This window comes from Mytilus galloprovincialis, chromosome 10, assembly GCF_965363235.1.
Source record: "Mytilus galloprovincialis chromosome 10, xbMytGall1.hap1.1, whole genome shotgun sequence".
NCBI lineage: Eukaryota > Metazoa > Mollusca > Bivalvia > Mytilida > Mytilidae > Mytilus > Mytilus galloprovincialis.
Genome location: NC_134847.1, coordinates 24,949,737 through 24,973,966, shown reverse-complemented (window position 1 = coordinate 24,973,966; position 24,230 = coordinate 24,949,737). Strand labels below are relative to the sequence as shown.

The 24,230-nt window shown below is 30.9% G+C and overlaps 1 protein-coding gene and 1 long non-coding RNA gene across 5 annotated transcripts in view; one reads left to right on the top strand and one right to left on the bottom strand.

Annotated features, from left to right (window-relative positions):
• The first annotated feature begins 1,039 nt into the window (after positions 1–1,039).
• On the top strand, positions 1,040–13,346 carry LOC143047238 (uncharacterized). 2 transcript variants are annotated; one of them, XR_012969458.1, is made up of 5 exons: positions 1,040–1,169; positions 4,826–4,928; positions 5,637–5,704; positions 5,967–6,030; positions 7,948–13,346. It is a non-coding gene; the product is annotated as an uncharacterized LOC143047238 (long non-coding RNA). The 2 variants fall into 2 exon arrangements; XR_012969459.1 differs by having other exon boundaries at positions 1,161–1,228.
• Positions 13,347–16,473: 3,127 nt separating this feature from the next.
• Positions 16,474–24,230, bottom strand: part of LOC143047239 (uncharacterized) — a 56,394-nt gene continuing 48,637 nt past the window's right edge. For 2 of the 3 annotated variants that reach the window (XR_012969460.1, XM_076220255.1), the window contains 3 exons: positions 22,677–22,833; positions 20,532–20,651; positions 16,474–18,039 (listed from right to left, as the gene is read on the bottom strand). Coding sequence is in view for 2 of the 3 variants with exons in the window: in XM_076220255.1 (XP_076076370.1) it covers positions 17,801–18,039; positions 20,532–20,651; positions 22,677–22,833 (516 nt within the window). In the remaining variant the exon portion in view is untranslated. The remainder of the gene's footprint in view (positions 18,040–20,531; positions 20,652–22,676; positions 22,834–24,230) is intronic. The other variant, XM_076220256.1, reaches the window with a different exon arrangement.

The following is a 24,230-nucleotide window of genomic DNA, read 5'->3' as shown; positions in this document are numbered from 1 at the left end:
TTCCAAGTTTTGTTAACAGTTAATGACACCTTAAAAATACCTCGAGACCAAATACCCTTGTCTAGCGGCTCGGAAAATTTAACAGTCCCTCAAGTTATAACTAATATTTTTTCGCAAATACCCCCATAACATGATATATGTGTTTACAATTTTTATGTATTTATTATATTACAAATTTGCTTTAAATAATGATGGAAAGGTTATAAATATTAGTCGCAACAGGTTTTCTTTCCAGTTTTGTAAAATTTAAAAAAAAATTCCCTTTGACCAATGCAGACAATTAGCACAACCTTCACACCAAAATTTTATCATTTTTCTGGAATGGAATTTTCATTTCCCTCAAAATACCTTCTATATTTAAATGCTCATAACTTTTTTATTAGTGCAAGTTTTTGGAAAAACTAAAGTGTTTGTTAAAGTAAAAACATTGATGAAATTAAATCAATAATAAAATTCCAAAAGAAGAACACATCATTGTGTAATTAAGGTTACTTTTCTAAATTCATTTCAAATCACATAAATTCCTACCCAGATTATTTGAGAAAAATCAATGAAAAGTTCAAAACTCAACCTATAGTTTTCAGAATTGCATCCTTGGCTGTCATAACATTACTATCCTACAAATGGACGAAAAAGAAAAGTTGTTACTACAAGACATCTTGAGAATGAAGCTTAGCGAAGATGCAATTAGTAGTATGAAGCTTTACAACACCACCAACAACACAGGTCTTTGAGTGTGAATTTACCTAAGAATGTATGTAATCTTCTCAAGAGGCATGGAGGCCAGATTGGCATCTGGAATTCACAGAAACAACATGCCAGAAACTCAGCAAAGCATGGACAAACAGTTTACCTACAAGCAAGACTATGAAAAAAAACCTGAAGTTAAACATAGATGTCTTACACATTGTTACACAAAGTTAACCCACCCCCCCCCCCCCCCCCCCAGATAAGAAAATGGTTGTTGCCTTAGGTGAAAGATAAGACTTCAATATTTGTAATTCGTTGTGTCCATGTGTCCAGACACATGCATGTCAACTTTTTGCACCGGAACCTTGCCCTAATCGAAAATAAAGGTGGAATTTCCCCTTCTCGGAAGCTCTCTGGCTTTATGAATACCGGTGTCCTAAAAGTTTGAAAATGAGCAGCTACAGTTTTCTGAATTTTTGGTATGTTTTGGGATAAAAGTCAAACTTTATGCACACCAAACCTTATCGGAAAAGAGCAGGTGGATTTTTTTTTTAATTGTCATTATGTTTTGATAGACAATTAAGGGAAAATAACTGTGTTCTCCGGCCTTTATAGGACAAATTTATGGACGTTTTGGTCCCCTAATTTGCACCATTTGCTTCAAATTTGAAATGCAAAGATATTTTATTGTTAATTTATAGTAAATGATTGAAAAATAATTTTTGATGCCTATTTTACCATATTTTGGGGTTGTTAAGTTTATATGTTGAAACTTTTGCGGCAAATCTCAAATCAGGGGCTCATAATTTTTCTGTTTTGGGCAAATTCCTACTCATTCTGATAAGAAATATTTCATTTAAAGGACTTATTCCAAAATATTGAGCAAAATTACAAGAAAAAACTGCCCCTAAGTAATATTAGATTAAATGTTTACTTTATTTAATTGGTGTAAACACCAATTTCACATATCTTTTTGAAGGATTTGGGTGGTCCTTAAAAGGACCTTTGGTTGCATGAGTTGCTGGGTTACTGTCTCATCTATGGTGCTGGTGATAGTTTTCTCTTGCAGTTAGTACTATGGCTAAGAAAGGCAGGTACTGGGTCCAACTGTCCTTTTCTGTAAACATCTTGCTCTTTACTTTTTAGCTTGGCCTCTCTATGTTCCACTATTTTTTCCCCACTTTGTGTAACAATGTGTAAGACATCTATGTTTAACTTCAGGTTTTTTTTCATAGTCTTGCTTGTAGGTAAACTGTTTGTCCATGCTTTGCTGAGTTTCTGGCATGTTGTTTCTGTGAATTCCAGATGCCAATCTGGCCTCCATGCCTCTTGAGAAGATTACATACATTCTTAGGTAAATTCACACTCAAAGACCTGTGTTGTTGGTGGTGTTGTAAAGCTTCATACTACTAATTGCATCTTCGCTAAGCTTCATTCTCAAGATGTCTTGTAGTAACAACTTTTCTTTTTCGTCCATTTGTAGGATAGTAATGTTATGACAGCCAAGGATGCAATTCTGAAAACTATAGGTTGAGTTTTGAACTTTTCATTGATTTTTCTCAAATAATCTGGGTAGGAATTTATGTGATTTGAAATGAATTTAGAAAAGTAACCTTAATTACACAATGATGTGTTCTTCTTTTGGAATTTTATTATTGATTTAATTTCATCAATGTTTTTACTTTAACAAACACTTTAGTTTTTCCAAAAACTTGCACTAATAAAAAAGTTATGAGCATTTAAATATAGAAGGTATTTTGAGGGAAATGAAAATTCCATTCCAGAAAAATGATAAAATTTTGGTGTGAAGGTTGTGCTAATTGTCTGCATTGGTCAAAGGGAATTTTTTTTTAAATTTTACAAAACTGGAAAGAAAACCTGTTGCGACTAATATTTATAACCTTTCCATCATTATTTAAAGCAAATTTGTAATATAATAAATACATAAAAATTGTAAACACATATATCATGTTATGGGGGTATTTGCGAAAAAATATTAGTTATAACTTGAGGGACTGTTAAATTTTCCGAGCCGCTAGACAAGGGTATTTGGTCTCGAGGTATTTTTAAGGTGTCATTAACTGTTAACAAAACTTGGAACTTTTGAAAAACTAAGGCTTTTCTTCCTCAGGAATAGATTACCTTAGCTGTATTTGGCAAAACTTTAAGGAATTTTTGGTTCTCAATGCTCTTAAACTTTGTCCTCTATTTGGCCTTATAAACATTGTTTGATTCGAGCGTAACTGATGAATCTTTTTTAGACGAAACATGCTCTTGTATAAATATAATATTTTGAACCTGGTATCTATGATGAGTTTATTATATTTGAAATACCATTTAGCAATACATCAAATTGCTGGCCAATCCAACAGAAATCTGATTGCCATACTTTTAATAGGGATCATACTTTAGTTGAAGTAGTTTCTCATGAGTCCATAAGAGTCCAAAATAATTTGAATGCTTTCATTATTACAGGGATTCCTTTTAAGACTTCCAACAGTTTTCAAGAATTGCAAACAATTAGAATTATTAAACCAAGTAGTTTTAAATTTAAGTTTAAATTTTGTTTAGTTTTGACTGTTATCCTTTTAAGGAACCTGGGGATTTCAAGAGTTAGTTGATGATGATCTTACACTAAATAACTCAAAATGTGGTGATTAAGTTGAAAGCATCTATCCCATTGAACTAGAGATAAAGGATACAACAGATACAATTACGTCTGCCTCATATCTTGACTTACATCTAGAAATTGACAAAGAGGGTTGGTTGAAAACAAAACTTTACGACAAAAGCATGAAAAGAGATGCTTTCAGCTTCCCAATTGTGAACTTTCCATTTCTATGTAGCAACATTCCAGCAGTGCCTGCATACAGAGTACATCTTCCAATTGATGCCATATTCCCTGGCTTGTATTTCCTATCATGATTGCCTTGATAGAGGGCTGGTGCTCACAAGGAAGCTATCAAATAAGAGTTCCAAATAATGAAGTTGAGATCATCCCTTCATAAATTTTCTGGATGCCATCACAATTTGGTTCACCTTTTTTTATGGAATAACCGTTTTACAGATGATATCGGAAATGTTCCTTATGTCATTACTACAATCCCCTTCCCTTTTTACATATGTGACCTATCGAATTAAACTATTACCAGGTTTAAATGAACAACACGACCTTCTGCTTATCCTTTCAGAGCACCGTTATCACTGCTGGTTTTTGACTGTGCCATTGGTATCTTTCGCCCCTCTTTTGAGACTTCTGAAGGATCACGTTAAGAATATTTTAAAGACGAAACGCACGTCTGGCGTACTAAATTATAATCCTAGTACCTTTGATAACTATTTAAAGAATCATGGTTAAATGCTTTCCAATTTTACCCTTATGATAGCCGAAAAGGACCATTTGACGTCTAACGGCAAAAGGCATTACTACCCTCATTACTAGACTGAACTCGTCGACCTGGAACTTAATTCATAACACTCAAGTAATATTAATCATTTCAAAATAAAAGGGTCCAGAATTGAGTATTTTTTAATCAACGTCATTGTCCTATGTTAGTTATAAATAAAGCTGAATTCTTTGATTCACAGTTTTTACGAAATATTTTAAAAGCTAAGAAAACTGTATCTTATAATCAGCATGACTTTATCAGATGACAATACCAAAAAAATACTAAAAGTTCAGGCTAAAATAAGGCTATACATAGTTATATACTGAAATTCAGTCACAAACCCATGATATCGCAGGGGTGTTCTAGTACATCTTAATAAAAGTGTATGGGGTGGTAGAAATTGTGGGGTACTACACTTTTGGTAAATTTTGAAAGTTTAAAATCATATATGGTATTTTTGTCTGAATTAAATAAATTATTTGTATTTTACTACTCCAGTTGCCATGGTTGGATAAAAAAGATATTGGGAGATAGTTTTGGATATTCTGGTGACTGAAAAACAGTAATTGGCGCAAAAGGACTGCTGCCCTGGTTTTGTACCAACAAAGACTGGTAGTTTAAAAGATATGTTAACATGTCAATTTAAAGCAAAGTAAAGGAATGTTATATACTGTACATCATTATTGTAATGCTCAGTTAATTATTCTTTTGCATTAAATATTGTTTCAATTATTTTTCTCAAATAGTTTTTCCATATCGCAGCCAGCAGAGCATTATTCCATGGAAGATGGTTAAAGAAATCTTCAACCAAGTCAGAAATTCTGCAGCTTTACCAAGAAAATAAGAAAGGCAAGTTTATTTAAGCCTAACAATTTCTATACATTTTCTAGTAATATTTGATAAAAATTAAGAAACTTCTTATTCTTCTTCCGAATACGGGAGCAGTGGCGGATCCAGAACTTTTCCAAAGGGGGGCCCGCTGACTGACCTAAGGGGGGGGCCCGCTTCAGTCGTGCTTCAATGATTCCCTATATAATCAACCAAATTTTTCCCACGAAAGGGGGGGCTCGGGCCTACCAGGGCCCCACTGGATCCGCCTATGGGGAGAAGACTCCTAGTTAGGAGTGTAAAACTTACCGGGAAACAAGAAACAAAACTTTATTTTCTACATGCAAAACACTGAATTATTTTACCTGTTAAATATTTAAAGATACGTGTACCAGGTATATCAACAAGATTTACTATTAAAATTATAAAAAGTAAGCCTACAGATTGAAATATTACTTCCAAGGGGAGACAATTTCAACCAAGATTTGTTTATTCAATAAGAGATAACTCAGTAAATTATTGAGATTTTTGTGCAGTTGAAATCAAGTCATTATTCTTTTACTTCTTTTTTGTATTACATCTTTATAGAAATTTTACAAACTTAAGTGTTGATATAATACTAATCTGATTTATGTAGTAAGAAATCAAAACAATATTTAGTAAATGTTATCTTGACAAATGAAATGGATTTGTAAAATATTTAATGTATCCATTTTATTTTATTTTTAGGTTCTTTCAGTGAGATGTTTTCATGTTGTTGGCAATAAACTTGGTTGTCTTATACAGCTTAAACAAAGGTATGTACCAGTCTGTTATTTTGTTAAAAAAAAATATATCAATTTTTTTATAAAATTTCTTTATTGCTCTATGAATATAAGAGTTGGTCAGAAGTCTACTCTCATTTATCAGTACCACTACATGAGTAAATTAAAGGATATTTGTTAATTGCATAAGTAATTGCTGTGTTGCTGGATAGCTGTCTAATCCATATATTCTCAACATGTATTACCTTTATATACTATAAACCAATTTTTGATGATGAAGCATTTTATATCTTAGGTTAGCATCACAGCTAGTCCATAAGGATAGAGGCTGGCAATAGCCACTGGAGCTGACCTTTATGGTGAGAATCAGGAGACAGATTTATGAACTATTTATCTAATAGCATGTCAATGTTGATTTTTACCACTATGATAAAATTAAGAGATGCAGTGTGATTGCCAATGCAATGAGTCAATTGACACATATGACAAAGATTTTAGCAACTCATATCACTTTACCACCTTCAACAATGAGAAAAAACCTATACTGTATTGTTAACTATAAAAGTCCACAACATGAAAAAATGAGAAGCGTAATGGCCTGATGAATGATAAATCAATTATAAAGAAAAACATTATATTTTATGTCAGACATCAAATAACTTGTTGTTCATCCTATTTTGCTAATAAAGACTGGTGTTTTAACAGTTAATAATGCCACCAAACCATTTTAAAAAAAAGTAAAAGAAAAGTTATGTGTATAAACCTCAGATCTGTGTACGACCTCAAATCTGTGTCCCTTTCTCAAATCTATGCCCCATCGTGACGTCAATCGCTAATCTATGTCCGTAAAAGAGATTCGGCCTCAAATCTGTGTCCGATTTTCAATCGTGACGTCATTCGCAAATCTGTGTCCGTTAAAAAGACAAGGTCTCAAATCTGTGTAATGTTTTTTCCAATTTGTTTCGCCATGCGCAAATTTATGCCCGTCTAATAAGTTCGGTCTTATAGGTTTTTTATTTTATTAAGTAATTTTCCATAATTCAATATTAAGTTGGTGTGTGTTCTCCATGTATGTGCAAGAGCTGAAGTATAAGAAAATCCAGCTAAATTATTTAGCTGGTATTTATAATATTGTTTCAAGTACGGTCTTATATGCTTTTTGTTTTGTTAAGTCATTTTTCCATGTGTGGTTAAAATCTTTGCATGCGTGAGTTATTATTGTATGACGTCTTTAAGAATGAAACTACACATATTTATTTTACTAAAAAAGACAGCAAAGAATGAATATTTGTTTGCAACTTCGACGTACTTCGCTTTGTCTTATTCATATGTCTTGTTCATATCGCTGTTTCATTGACATTTATACCACTTTATCTATGTTTTTCCTTGAATACTAGTATCAAAAAATCATTCTAAATTGATAAAAGTAAAACGTTCTTTATATTTGAAATATTTGTGAATCACAATAAAACATATATCAATTGTTTGGTCTTAGCTGATATCTATTTAGTTCAAATGTAAAACTTGTAATAATGTCTTTAATAACGAAAATATTTCCCCGAGAAGAATCATTCTTTATGTTTTGGCACATTCCTTTTCTCCAGAAACCAGATGTAAACACTGCAGTCTCTTAGTTCATGACTGGATTTGAATTATAAATATTCCCCAATAGTAGTAGTAAGTAAAGATATCCGATAATTGTCAGAAAACATTTCAAGAGGATAAATCTCTAGTTGACGTTTTTGAAAATATTCCATCAGTCCACTATTCATAACAGATTTTCCTCCAGTTTAATAAAACAAAACATAAAGCAATTTTAAACCATGTGTATTTAAAATAGATAAAATGTTAACCTTGGTTTTGTCATATAAACCACTTGTTCAATGTTTGTTCAGTGTGAGTTAATGCTCCGTGTTAAAGGCAGTACTTACACCTGTAATTGTTAACTTTTCATTGTTTACTTGATGACGTTTTGTTATATGTTTTACGTCAATGAAAGGACATAGATTTGAGCCAAAAATGGCCATAGATTTGATTAAATAAAGGACATAGATGCGAGACAACACAGGACATAGATTTGGAACGTCTATGACGCAATATTAAAAAGGACATAGATTTGCGGAAAGGACATAGATTTGAGGCCGGACATAGATTTGAGGCTTACATATATATTATTCTTATTGTTATGTCCAGATAATTATTCTCTTGCATTAAATAGTGTTTCAATTGTATAGTTTTGACTGAGATATGTTTAAGAATCTATATTTCTTTTTCAGGTAACTTCTACTGTGGCTGCATAAAAGGTTTGTGGTGGATAACTATAACAAAAATACAATGTAATTCAGACAATTTTTGTGTATGCACAACAACAACAGACTTCATGGAGAAAATGGCAACTCTGACCTAAAGCCACAGCAGAACCAATAGCCAAATGGATTCCACCGGTAGAAGCTAGCACTAAACAGGAAATAACTCCAAAATTTAGAATCGTAGCAGCACCATCTAAATACCCAGCCTAAACTCTGGTTAACACATAAAAGACACCAGAAAAATCAACCATAGATGTACTGACAGAGAATACTTACACCTCAGCAATCCTGAAGATTAAGATGACGATGTAATATGTGTTGAAACGGCAGGATTGCAGAAATACAGTACAAACCACTACTTCTATTTAGTGGAAGAAGAACATACATACCAGACTACCAGAAGTTATAAAAAAATACCAGTAATAATTGAAGGATAATTGAATGACACAAGTAACAGTATGAGGAATATATAACATCTTCACCAGTGGAAAACAGTGGACAATAATATTTTAATTTCTGAATTGTATTTTTTTGAAAACTTTGCAACTTTATTAACATATTCTTTTAACTCAATACATTCAACACATAAGTAACGCATACTAAGAGAGACAATAGATAGAACATTATGATGTAAAAAACTTTAACCAAATTAGTGACATACAAAGAGTTGAATAAAACTGAAGTTGATTACTATATTAAGGTGGTACCTAACACTACAGGGAGATAACTCTGTAAAATCAGCTAAACATTTAAATTACGTTGTGTTGTTAAGGGAATATTAAGCTGCTCGATTATCAAAATAAGTGCTTGTCAAACTGCTATATAACCAGTGTAATTTTTCTGATAAGACGGTGGGTTCAAATTTTTTGAAATTTTTATATTTTTGTCAAAGGGTCAAAGTAAATACTTAGTCAAAATTTTAGGAAAATTAAACGAGCCAAATTAATTTTAGTTAAGGTGTTGGGTACCACCTTAACTGTACAGAAAAAGCAGTATTTTATATTTGAATAATTATCATTTATGCCATTATATGTTCATCTATCAGTAACTTTAGATAATATAGAAAAATATAATATAATGACAGAGTTGTTTCCCTTTCAACAGGAAAGAAACTATAAAGTGTAGTAAATAAAAGAATGTTGTCTGTTAATTAATCATAACGGTGAATTTTGCCATGTAAATAAATTAAGATGTTTATTTCTTCACTGAATTACTTTTTTCTCAAAATACTTGAAATGAAAAGCTTATTTGAATAGACATAATAAATATGTTAAGCTTATATATGTTTATACTATAAATTCTTGCTTTAAAGAAAAAATTAGATATGCTTATGGGTTTAATATCACTATGTTTACAATACATTATACAAATATATATGAATAACACTGTTTGCAATAAAATCAGAATTTCATCTTGGAATGTTTGTGGTCTTGCAGACAAAATTGATTATGATTTTTTACAAAAAAGGTTAAAGGTGATATTAATATATTACTTGAAACATGGAAAGGAGATAGTAAAGAAACACAAATTCGAGGTTACATTTCCTTTTCAACAGTAAGAAAAAAGAATAAATAAGCTAAACGTCACAGTGGTGGAATTTTGTTATACATTAAAAAAAAACATTGCTAAAGGGGTGTCTTAGGAAAAAAAATAGGTCATCATAAAAAAATAGAGCTTGGACTACAGTTTGATATTTTTATCTGTGCTATATATATCCCACCAATAAATTCCACACACTATGACAATGACTATGAATTTCTACAGTCTCAATTTAGTTAATTTTCTAATCTTGGAAAAACTGCACTTATTGGAGATTTTAATTCAAGGATTGCAAAATCTGCAGACTTTTTCGAAAACGATTCTCTAGATTTAAATGATTTAAGTATGAATAATTTACTCCCAGAAGATTATCATGTAGATCAAGTTATTCCTAGAAATAATGAGGACCCAGTTCTAAATATTCAGGGTAAAAATTTACTGGATATATGTAAGCTGCAAGACTTAGAATATTAAATACAGATATCTAATCATACAAGTGGAACAAGAAATCTTATGATTTACTTTTATAGAGTCATAGAAACTAATGAGATAAGGAATAATATTATTGATTTTGAATTTAAACCATTTTCTCTCTGCCAAGAAGGAATAAACTGAAGCTTGTATATCTTATCTAAAATTACAGAAAAATCTTGTAAATTAAAGAAATTAATGAAAAATTTAAAAAATAAAACATATAAGAGTGATGGTTCAGTGAAAGAACATTAAAGTATTATAAATAAGGTAGGACAAGATTTAAGATGAAACCCATTTAATCTTAACCACAAACAAAAATATTTTCAGTTTCTTTTAGTCATTTAGAAAATTGATAAAAGAAGAAAAAATATGAGTATACAAAAAATCTCTTTGATAAATTATCAAATGTTTCAGAAAATAATCCTCATGAGTTATGGAAAATTTTAAACTCCTTCAATCCAAGAAAATATAAAGTTGAGGAGAGTGGAGAACCTTTATTAAATTACCATGATACCATGATCCATTTTCAGAACCAGGGCATGTGCATTGACGGTGATATAAACTTTAAAAATAAGATACAGGAAGAATTAAAATTTATAGAAAGAGACATGTCTGTAATTTTAGAAACTGATAAACCAATCACATGCGCTGAAATTAAAGAAGTCTTTATCAAAACTTAAGTAAGGTAAAGCCTCTGGTCCTGATAAAATAGTATATCAAGTCATTAAATACAGAAGTTCAGTTACATTAAAATCTTATGTTAAACTTTTTAATCTTATTTTAAAAACTGGTCATTATCCCAAACACTGGAATTCATCTTTTATTATATTAATATTAAAATTTGGAGATAAATGCCATCCTGGCAACTACAGAGGTATTTCTTTAATCAACTGTCTGTATAAAATATTTAGTAGTGTTCTGAATAATAGACTAAAAATATTTATGATAAATAAATTTTCTGCCTCTCAGTTTAATTTCAGGGAAAACCATAGGATATCCGACAGTTTGTTTATATTGAAAACTTTGATCAATGAATATCTGCATAAAAATATATATGCATGTTTTGTGGACTTAAAAGGAGCATTTGACTATGTTTGGAGAGATTGTCTTGTGTTCAAATTGGCTAAATTAGGGGTTGGCAAAAATTTATACCAAGTAATAAAAAAACAGTTTTCAGGCACAGAATCTTTACTTAAATTTGATAATGCTTCAACTCCATTTTTTAATACAACTGCACATTTTTTTTTCGTAGGATAATACAATCATGTCGTCTGCGTCGTCGTCCAAAGACGCATTTAGTGTCAGGACAATAACTTTAGTTTTAGTGAATGGATCTCTATAAATTTTTACAAGAAGGTTCAATACCACTAAAGGAGGGGTTGGGATTGATTTTGGGGGTTATGGTCCCAATAGTTTTGGAATTGGGGGCCAAAAATAAGCATTTTTGTAGTTTATGAATCTCTCTGAAATTATACCACAAGTTTTCATACCGTGAAGGGATGATTAGTATTGACTTTGGGGGGGTTATGGCTTGAAATGTTTTGGAATTAGGGGCAAAAAAAAAGGGGGAAAACTAGGTTTTATCTGGTCAATGGACATTTAAGACAATTTAAAAGCAGTGAAAGAGAGGTAATTCAAAAACATTTATCATACAATGTTTGGTATGATTGGATTCACCTCCCTTACACTTCTTGTAAATTATATATAAAGAAATATCAGGATTTGGACTAATTGCAAAAAAGGGGTAGTAGTTTTCACTTTGAAGAAGAAACCTTTAATAGCACAATATTGCACAATATATTTATAAGATCTTGACATTTGTTTTGTGTCAGAAACACATATTATGTCAAAAATTTTATCAGAATCAAAATTCAGAGCTGTATCAAGCTTCAATGTTGTTTCCATACTTACCCCAAACTCTGCGGTCGTATAAAGCTGCATGCACCTTGCGGAGCACCTGGTTTAAAAACAGAGAGAATGCCAAGGCGACACAATCAGTCCTACATTGTTTAACATTGTTTAACATTTTCGAAAAACCAATTATTAAATATAAAACTCAAATGATTGACAATGTTTAAGAATATAAATTTCTTGGGTCTGTTCTTAGAAGAAATGGTAACCTTAACTATACTTTAATGATCTAGCCAAGAAAGCTAGGAAGATTATATTTTCTCTATATTCCTGATTTTCAGCTATTGGTAATGTGCCAATCAAAGTAGCATTTAGCTTTTTGATTCATTAGTCAGACCCGTATTGAAGTATGTATGATGGACTCATACCTACCATTCATAACAACAAAAACTTGTGCAAACTATAGTAACAAAATTGTTGATCCATTTTCTTTTATAGATAGATCACCTTTTGAAAAGGTTCATTTATCATTCTGTAAATATATACATGTATTGGGTGTTAGAAAATGCTCAACAAATTTGGCAACTCATCTTGAAGTTGGAAGGTTACCAATAGAAAATTTTATTTAAATCCAGTCTCTACTTTATTTGGCTAGGCTACACACTAAAGATACTAATCCTCTTTTTAAAGAATCATTTGAAATTTGTAAGATGTTAGATTCTTAAAATGTGTACTCCTGGTATACATATGCCAAAGATATTATCCATAAAGAGATAGAGGATCCCAAAAAGTTGTTTTCATGTAAAACTATAAAGGAGGTCAAATCTCTAAAAAAAATGTTATCAAAGGAGGAATTTCAAATAAATATAAAAGCCTCTATAAAACTAATATTGAAAATTTATGTGAACATAATAAACTTTTTCTCTACAAAGATCTCAAAACAGATACTGAGACAGAATTTTACTTGTTACATTCAAACTTTGAATTTCCTAAACTTATTACGATCCTAGTCTGTAACTTGAATTAGGTAGACATAAAAAAGTACCACGAAATCTTAGATAATGTAATTTTTGCCCTATTAAAGATAATTGATGATAAATTTCACTTCTTCTTTCATTGCGTAATAAATAAAAATTTAAGAAATAATTACTTCACTGAAAATGCTTCTCAAAATCCCAACTTTATGAGTTGCACTAATAAAAAAAGCTACAATATATACTTAATCCATCAAATTTTCAACATGTACAAAGTTTAGGTACCTTTTTAAAACAGTCAATAGAACTGAGGTCAGGGGACTCTTAATATACCAGGGTTAAAAGTTTTGTGTTATATTATTATGTTGTAATTGGTATTTTGACTTGTCACTATATTTTATACTTGCAACAATTGATATATATATACTAGTATATATACATATGCATGAGTGTATGTTAGTTTTTTTGTTTTAGTTTGTCACAAACGTGTTTCATTTGTTTATATGGCAATAAAGATTGTTTATTACATTGTTTGATTTGTTTAAGCCTAAATATTTTAGGGGTAGAAGTTATAGTAACTAGATGTAAGATGATGTGGTATGAGTGCCAATGAGACAACTCTCGATCAAAGTCACAATTTGTAAAAGTAAACCATTATTATAGCTCAAAGTACAGCCTTCAACATAGAGCCTTGGCTGCTGAAATACCATTCAAACAGGAAAACCAACTGTCTAATTTATATAAAAAACGAGAAATGAGAAACACTTATGAACCACATCAACAAACAATGAACATCAGGTTCCTGACTATGGACAGGTGCAAACAAATGCAGCAACGCTATAATAGGCGCTTAAAAATACTGGTCAAGTCAGATTTTTTTACAATAATTGTTTAAGAGTTGTGGCTTGCCTTTGAAAATGGTATTTTATATATTTCTGGGCGATAGTTTTAGTCCCACTTGTGGTTTTTGTGATTTTACTTTTGACCCAATCCTTTGAAATTGTATACACTATTGTGGATCATCGAATGCAGTTTAAGGTCTATTTTTTACGGTTTTGGTAGACTTCTGTCGCAGAAAGTTCGACATAGGGATAGTGATCTGGGTAGCGTTAGTTAAATTATTAATAGCTTTATATTTTAGCAATCTAATTAAAAACCGATCTCTCATCGCTCCTGTTTCTGATATGTCGCGTGGGAGATCTAACGAAACCGGCTTTGAGGTCACATGTGAGTGAACTAAAAGTTATGAATTTATAAAGATATGCAAATGAGTTGACGACCTATTAATAAGCCAATCAAAAAATTTTATGAATTATCTTGACTGACGATTTTGTCGTAAATAAAATGAGTTACATCCCTTTGCCTTACGTTAAACTTCCAAGATCGTGGAAGACTCAATTTCATTGGTCGAAAAAGACACACCTACGAGGTCACTCACATGTGATCTCAAAGCGGGTTTCGTTAGATCTCCCATGCGACATATCAGAAACAGGAGCGATGAGAGATCAGTTTTTAATTAGATTGATATTTTAGAAGGTGGAAGACCTAGATGCTTCATACTTTGTATATAGATGTCTTATGTTCCCTCTTTTACATGTCCATTGTCCTTGACCTCTTTTTCATGGTTCAGTGACAACTTGAAAAAAAGAGTTTTTGTAATGTTAGTTTGTCTTTTATTATGAGATATAGGACAACAATATTTGGTATGTGTGTACCTAGCAAGGTCATCATGCCTGTCAAACTTTTTTCACTTGACCCTGACCTCAGTTCATGGGTCAGTGAAATAGGTTTAGTTTTGGTGGTCAAGTCCATATCTCAGATACTATAACCAATAGGTCTAGTATATTTAGTGTATGAATGGATTGTAAGGTGTACATGTCCAACTGGCAGGTGTCATCTGAACTTGACCTCATTTTCTTGGTTCAGTGGTTATAGTTAAATTTTTGTGTTTTGGTCTGTTTTTCTTATACTTTATGCAATTATTATAGTGACTAAGTTCTATCATATTTGGTGCATGGAATGATTGCAAGGTGTATATATCTAGCTGGCTGGCAGGTGTCATTTGACCTTGACCTCATTTTCATGTTTCAGTGGTCAAAAGGTAGGTCCGGTAAGTGCTGATTTTGGCCTCAATTTCAGGTTCATCTGACAAAGATTTTGCACACTTTTTAAACACTTTAAAAGAGACCATTTCAATTGATTTAATTAGTTTAAGTGAAAGATCTCAACTGATTTTTAAAATCATTAAAAGCGCTCCAATTCTAGCTGAAATATGAAAAATCTATAAAAATTATCACTTTTCAGATGTTTTTTGTCAAAAATGAAAGTGGACGCAGGGTTGGGATCCCGCTAACATGTTTAACCCCGCCACATTATTTATGTATGTGCCTGTCCCAAGTCGGGAGCCTGTAATTCAGTGGTTGTCGTATGCTTATGTGTTACATATTTGTTTTTCGTTCATTTTTTTACATAAGTAAGGCCGTTAGTTTTCTCGTTTGAATTGTTTTACATTATCTTATCGGGGCCTATTATAGCTGACTATGCGGTATGGGCTTTGCTCATTGTTGAAGGCCGTACGGTGACCTATAGTTGTTAATGTCTGTGTCATTTTTGGTCTTTTGTGGATAGTTGTCTCATTGGCAATCATACCACATCTTCTTTTTTATAGCATCCGTGCTCATCCTCAACCTTTATACATGTTATGTATTATCATCAAATACAACTTACATTTCAATATTAAGAATGAACACAAATGTGGCCACTATCATTTAAGACAGAAACCATCTAAAATTCAACTAAAATGCTAAAATTGTGAAAATTTCAGTAATTTAACATGACTCAATGATGCTGGTACACAAGAAATGTGCATTGAATTGTCAAAAATAGCCCATATTTATGTAGCAGAAGCATTCTACTTTCCAATAAATAACTAACAGGTTTCATTTTAATAATGTTGTAAAACTGCTATAATTTTGGACCTACTCCTTAAAGTTTTTGAGTTTTTGACTTTTTTCTTATACTACTACTGTATATGCAATAGGTCAACTATATTTGGTCACTTTGGTGTATGGAAATATTTTATGATGTACATGTCAGTATCACAGGTTTTATTTGACCTTGACCTCATTTTCATGGCTCATTGCTCAGTGTTAGGTTTTTGTGGTTTGGTCTGTTTTTCTTAGACTTTAAGCAATAGGTCTGATATATTTGTTGCAAAGAAGGAATGTAAGCTGTACATGTCTGCCTGGCGTGATTCATCTGACCTTGACCTCATTTTCATGGTTCATTGGTCAATTTTCTTGGTTAAGCCTGTTTTTTAGAAACTATAGGTTGCAATTCTGTAAATATAGACAATGCAATTTGCCATAGGAACTTGGACCTTTGCAGCTAAAACTGTAACACTTTTACTAGGAAGTTTCTTGAAAAATAACATCCCAGAAAGGAAAGTGTATATGCACTTCTACAGACATGTGACAAAGTTGTCAAGCCACAACAGTTTGGGTCTCATAACTGGGGATTTTTTATCAACTTTTTTTGGCGTACCCAATGTTTTTTGTGTGTTGAAACTGCATATCTTCCTTTTTTTGTAAAAAGAACTGATTCCATACCTTCAGACACCTGTATAGCCATTTTTACTTGATAATAATAGAAGATAAGGGGTTTTCAAATTTTTATTCATCATATATATTTTAAGATATGTAATAACAAGTTACAATAACAGAACAATATAAAATTTCAAACAATAGTCCCTATGTTGAATGTTTCTTATAATGTTTATACTAAAGCACTAAATCAATAAGTTATTTTACACAACAGTTAAAGCACACTTGTTTAAATGTCACAAGAGAACATGATTTTAAATAAACATATAAAGCACAGTTTTTACAAGAGCAAGAGCTCTAATCATTGTTAAACATTAATTAGTTCAACCACAATTTAAGAAAGTGACTGTTTGTATAAGGCACAAGCTGCTTTGCGGCTTTGACTAGTTCTAGTAGTACTATTTTATCAAAGGTCAAAATATAGCGGTGTGTGGCATATTTTCAACATTAATACGTCCTGAACATCTAAAATTTTAAACTGACACTAAAATTCTATCTTTACCTTCATTTTTGGACCTTATTCGGTGAAATATTTTTGATGAACAATATGAAAAGAAATTAAATTCCAAAAATTAATATATACTTACTTAAAAGATCTTAATCTTTTAGTGGTTTTTTTTTTTTCGTTTTCAAAAGAGAACTTACTCGTACTGCCGAGCCGGCTTCAGCTGGTCGAAATGGGCAACCAAAGTTTTAAATTTTGCCATTCACAGTTTCCATAGATCTGTTTTATTGAATTTTAAAATTTTTGTCTTTTCATTTCTTAATCTTGATTATTAGTATTTAAGAAACAAAAAAAAATCTTGAATCTTTGCGGAATATAAATTTGAAACAGGAAAAACAAAGGTCATATACACAATAATGTATCGTGTGTTTTCTTAAAATATTGTCGAGAGCTTTGATTTCGAATACACTCACGATAAAATCTGAAGAGTTCCTAGTAAGGTCATTTGACCTTCGCCCATTGGCGTTTGTTGGCAATTGATATATCTTAAAAAACAGAATTTAAACAATTTTTCAAGATACTTTAGATGTCATAGTTTCCAAAGGTAACATATAATCACATATATTTAATTCTTCCAGTAATTTACAAATACAAATCGCCATTAGTAAATAAAATAGAAACTAAGACGCTAGAATAAAACTTTCTACGACTATAAATAATATGCAGTAAATAATTGGAAGAAACATGACTTTAGAAACATTTGAAACATGACTTTGGAAACATTTGTCCACTTAAATATCTAACTCTGATGGAGGTTCATGGTTTTCTGCATTGTGGAGAGTTGTCATGGTAGCAATGTAGTAAAAATGATCATCACAATTTTCAAAAATAGGGCCATCACTCTCGGTGAATAAATACTGAAAGACATTGGTGTATCACAGGATAATTGAGACTGGTTTATTAAAGCTTCTGTTTGCCTGTCTTGGGAGCTGCACAGGTGACACTAAAGTTTTGCCATGTACCCGATACTGAGTTTTTGGATATGTATCACTTGGTGTTGCATCACTATCAGTCGATGAGTTATCTCCCTTTCTGTTATTTTGTTTATTTTCCATGATGCTCAATTGAGGATAATTTGTTGCATCAAAGCTTGTATCTAGGTCCAGTCTATTATCTACAAATATATAGACATAAAGTATATATTGTATGCTGTAACAAGAAAGTCTTCTAGTTTGCTATTGACCAAAATTCAATTAGTAAAAGAAAATCTTTAAGGCTGAAAGACTATAGCACATGATATAAACTATTTTTTTGGAAAAGGGAATTCTAGCAATCATATCTGCTTAAGAAAAGTTTACAATAACGAAAATATATTCAGTTTATAGATTATTCACTAAATATTTGTTTTTACATTTAAAAGTAGATCATTTTAACTTATCATAGTTTATACATACTGTTTTCCACAGAAACGATATGATATTTATCACTGATTGAGAATAGTTTGTTTAATGTCAAGTTGCAAATATTTCAATCATATTCAAAACAGGTTTTTTTTTAATTTTACAGTGCTTATCCAGTGACCTTTGGGGTATCACAATAGCAATGGCCAAAACAGTTTACCAAATTGCAGTTAGATTTCTTCTCCAACTAACTGATCAACTGGTAAAATGTTTTAGCAGATTGCTCAAGTGAAATGTTGTTAGTATGAAGTGAGTGCTGTGAAATCAAAAGTAATACTTACCAGTAATACTTACCATCCAGATCCAGTTATTTGATATCTTTGTCATTTGTTTCAAACACAAAATGACTTACTATAGTATGAGTCACTGAATAAGAAGGTCTTATTTTGACATGGAAACTTCTATCATAAATAGATTTTATAAATAAATAGTTCAAACCATTGTTTTGTAGATGTATATTTTATAGCTTTGTCTTCTAAGACAAAGTTATTGTGTAATTATGATTCGTATAATATTTTCTATACAAATTACTGATCTGCTGGCATTAAAGGGAAATAATTTTTGTTGAGTTATTGTACACTAAAAAATTAATCAATGATACCTGGCTACTGATTTTGCCGACAATTTTTTTCAAAATTTTAATCATCTTAAAAATAAATTTCATTGTTTCTTTTCAAAATTAAACAGAGGATAAAAGTTTAATAATCATAAAAGTAATGTTACAAACAAATTAAATGAGGAAAGTTGATATTTGTCAGACAAAAATTGTGACAACATTTTGATGATTTTCAGTAATGTAAATTATTTCCCTTTAATGGTAGCAGATAAGTAATTGCTTTAGAAAAAAAAATCCAAATTACAATTATGCACTAACTTGTTGTTGGAAAACGAAGCTATTACTGTGCTTATCCAGTGACCTTTGGGGTATCACAATAGCAATGGCTCAAACAGTTTACCAAATTGCAGTTAGATTTCTTCTCCAACTAACTGATCAACTGGTAAAATATTTTAGCAGATTGCTCAAGTGAAATGTTGTTAGTATGAAGTGAGTGCTGTAAAATCAAAAGTAATACTTACCATCCAGATCCAGTTAGTTGATATCTTTGTCATTTGTTTCAAACACAAAAATGGCTTACTATAATATGAGTCACTGAATAAGAAGGTTTAATTTTGACATGTTAACTTCTATCATCAATAGATTTTATAAATAAATAGTTGAAAACATTGTTTTGTAAGTCTATAATTAATAGCTCCGTTTTCCAACAACAAGTTAGTGCATAATTGTAATTTGGATATTTTTTTCTAAAGCAATTACTTATCTGCTATCATTAAAGGGAAATAATTTACATTACTGAAAATCAGCAAAATGTTGTCACAATTTTTGTCTGACAAATATTTACTTTCCTCAATTAATTTGTTTGTAACATTACTTTTATGATTATTAAACTTGTATCCTCTGTTTTGAAAAGAAACAATGAAATTTAATTTAAAGATTATTAAAAATTTGGAAAAAATTGTAGGCAAAATCAGAAGCCAGGTATCATTGATTAATTATTTGGTGTACAATAACTCAATAAAAATTATTTCCCTTTAATGCCAGCAGATCAGTAATTTGTATAGAAAATATCATACGAATCATAATTACACAATAACTTTGTCTTAGAAGACAAAGCTATAAAATATACATCTACAAAACAATGGTTTGAACTATTTATTTATAAAATCTATTTATGATAGAAGTTTCCATGTCAAAATTAGACCTTCTTATTCAGTGACTCATACTATAGTAAGTCATTTTTGTGTTTGAAACAAATGACAAAGATATCAACTAACTGGATCTGGATGGTAAGTATTACTTTTGATTTCACAGCACTCACTTCATACTAACAACATTTCACTTGAGCAATCTGCTAAAACATTTTACAAGTTGATCAGTTAGTTGGAGAAGAAATCTAACTGCAATTTGGTAAACTGTTTTGGCCATTGCTATTGTGATACCCCAAAGGTCACTGGATAAGCACTGTAAAACAGTAGGTTTTCCCATCGGTGTTGACTAGGACAAAGAGCAAACATTTTGAGACTCACTCTATAGGAGGTATGACAGACAGGATTCCGATTGAAAAGATGCCATATGCAGGGGGTGAGTGTAGGTCATCAATTTGTTGCAAGCATTTTTTTTTAAGATGAAAAGAACCATAGGCTATACCTTGATCATGTTTATCATAAATTTCTGTATCTACTATCAGGTTACTTTCCAAAAATCTCCTGCCCATTAATGCTGCTATTTCTTTAGTTATAAGAATATAATCTGTAGGCAAACCTGGAACTAAAATAGATAATAAAAAAAAATATTAGTTTCTGTCCATCATTCTTTTAAATTATTCCTAGACTTCTAAGAATTGAGAGAGACTTTTAAGTGTATGAAACTTTGAAGTTTATTAACCATACCCCATTTTAAAATATTATAAGTGTCTCCTATATAAAAGTTACAAAATAAGATCGATATTTGACATCGTAGAAAATACCACAAATAATATCTGAGGATTTTTGTATTTTCGACCTTGTTTATCCTTATCTTCTGGAGTTTCGTTTAAACTTTCAATCTGGTAGAAAATGTGCTTTTGTATGCTCACTCACAATCAATGATAAACATTAGAAAATTCAATCAGTCAACCTTGTTTTTAAATTGGTTTTTTTTCAAAAGAATGAAGCATTGTTGAACTCAATGAACTTGAAGGCTGTGCAGTGGTCTTTAATTTTTTACATCCACTTCATTTGAACTCTGATCGTTAGCTGTCTCTTTGGCAATCATACCATATCTCCTTCAACATGGATGGTTGATACAGCACAATTGCCATTGATTGTATTCCACATACAATTTACATGTATTTTCTTCTAAGTATATAATACTGTATATCATTTTTTCCCGCTTTACTCCTGGCATCTAAAGAAACTCCAAAATTTGATTCCACATATATTTCCTAGCATATCCCATCATTTATGGTTGTTTAAAAGACTTTTAATTATTGTGTCTTTTGTGTTGTTTGAGAGATCACAAGAGTATGTATGTATACTTCATAAAAACATCTGATTTCATAATGTCAACACAGTAATCATTGACTGGTTAATAATGTTTTTTAATGGTGTTCCATTGATTATTGTCTTCACCCTAACGTTTTGCATGCAGTGTAAAAAACAAATGACATTTACACAGATATTAGTATACCTTGTGTCTGTAATGGTCAAAACCTTCAACTTTTATTATACTCCAATGTGAAAATTTTAATTTCCTTGAAAGTGTTTTTTCATTTGTGGTACTCATTTATTTGATATTGATTAACTGTTAGTTCAAGTCATATGAAACGAGGGACTGGTGAAAAATAATGTTTATCCAATTCTTGAACCAATGCATGTATATATCATAAATTTAGTATTCTGTGCATGATTTTATCATTTATTAAGGATGCATAAAGTATAATCGTCAAAAAACAATTCCCACAATCTGTTATGATTTGAAAATATGGCATCTACCGTAATTAGTTGTCGTGTTTTGAGGCTGTAGTGTACAGATTGTCACCTTTTAGTATACAATCAACAAAGAAGCATGGATACTGAGTGCAGGTTATTCAGTGTACACCACATTTTTTAAGTTATTTCTTCATAGACAGAAAAAATATGATAGATATTCCTTAAATTAAAACCTATGCATCATTTTTTTCTATTTGAAGTTTCATTTGATGTAAAGTAAGTTTATTTTTGCGCCCGTCCCAAGTCAGGAGCCTCTGGCCTTTGTTAGTCTTGTATTATTTTTAATTTTAGTTTCTTGTGTACAATTTGGAGTTTAGTATGGCATTCATTATTACTGAACTAGTATATATTTGTTTAGAGGCCAGCTGAAGGACGCCTCTGGATGCAGGAATTTCCCTCTACATTGAAGACCTGTTGGTGACCTTCTGCTGTTGTCTTTTGATGGTCGGGTTGTTGTCTCTTTGACACATTCCCCATTTCCATTCTCGATTTTATTATGGTGATTACAACTTTAACAATTCAATACAGTTATTTTTTCTCATGTATTTTCCCATTCAGTGAAATTTGTACGCAGTGAAAATTTAACCTGCCATCAAATTGTGAAAAAGCCAACACAAGAAAAATCTTATATACGGTAATAATTTATATACCACAACCAACAAAATATAGATGAGTGAGATATAGTTATCAAAGGTACCAGTATTATAATTAAATTCATCAGACGCACGTTTCGTCTACATAAGACTCATCAGTGACGCTCATATCAAAATATTTATAAAGCCAAACAAGTACAAAGAAAATCTGAGACCACTGTTTGACTTACCTAATTGTGAACTCAGCAATTTAATCAAGTTATGGTTCTCCATTATCCACTTGACAAACTCTGATCCACTGAAACATTTTCTATACTTTTGTAAATCTTCTCTCAGCTTGTGAAGTATCAAGTGTACTGTAAAATCTGTGCAATCGTCATCATTGAACTGATGAAAATTGGGAAGAAAAAGATTCATCTGATGAATGATAATCATCAATATTGTTATGCCATAAAAACTAGTGTTGTCAACAGTTAACCAGTTAATGAGTTGATTGTCAGAAGGACCCAATATTGAATACCAAAAACGCTAACCACTTAACTGGACTTTATATTTCAATTTAAGAAGATTTGATATAAATGTGTATTGAAAATATTAAATAATTTTGTTCTATTTTAAAAATGTTGTCGTGGTAATTAATTTGAAAGATCAATTTTCCAGTATATTGATTGCTATTGTTATTCCAAAAAACATAAAATTAATTAGAACTTAGACAACTAGATTAATTTTTGCAATTTATGTTTGATAAAATATTGCTGAGACCTACATGTACATCTGAATGTGTAACCTCCATCCTTTAAAAAAAAATGCAACTTAAAAACTGTGAAATGCAAATCAATGTGGATATAACTAATGAATACTTGATGGTACAGGTTTAATCATGTAAAATTGAAACACTCCACATTTTTTTCTGAGACATCAAGAAAAAATGAAAGTATCATCGGTTTCAGACATTTTCAATTCGACAAGATCAAGAAGGTTTTTTTTCAATCTGAAGTAATTACAAGCGCCATAGTAGATTAGATAATTAAAAGTCAAACTTCGCCAGGAATCTTTGGCCTGGTAATGTCAAAGGACAAACTTCAAAAAGGTATCAAAATTCATAGGTACTTGGAAACAGTTTAAGCCCTCTCTCTTGTTTTCAAAATTCGTTATTATTTTTTTTTCTGTTAAATTCGATCATTTTCGTGTTTCTGTATACTATGAACATATGTATACTATAAATAAAGTGTATTTGCTATTAACTATAAATTTTAAATTTCTTCTCGACTCCTAATTTAACTAAAATTACAAGAATTTTTGAAAAAAACCCAACTTCTATTGAAAAAAACATGATTTTTTAAATTTTTCTTTCAAATTCTTAAAACTTAGTCATTTAGCTTCTATAGACACCTTACTTTTTTTAAAATATCTTGTTTAACAAGAAAGTTATTAAACTTTAACTTTTCCTAGTAGATACATGTTTTGTAAATTTCATGCCACAAAATTCCTGTAATTATTAACATGAGGGTAGTGTTATTAAAAGAATCAGGACTACCATAAAACTTGGCGGATTGATTTAAAATTTTGTATGCTGTTTCGATAAAGAATAAACTTAATGCATGCTAATTTTTTTGACATTTAATTGAAGAATAAGGGTCTAATAGGCCCAAGACCACAATTAATGACACTACTTTTTGTTCTCCACGAATATAGTTAGTTCCCTTTAATTTAGGTGTATTCTTTCTTATTTTTTTCTTTGCCTTTCTCATTGATTATTTAGTTTTTATGGGTTGGAAATGAAA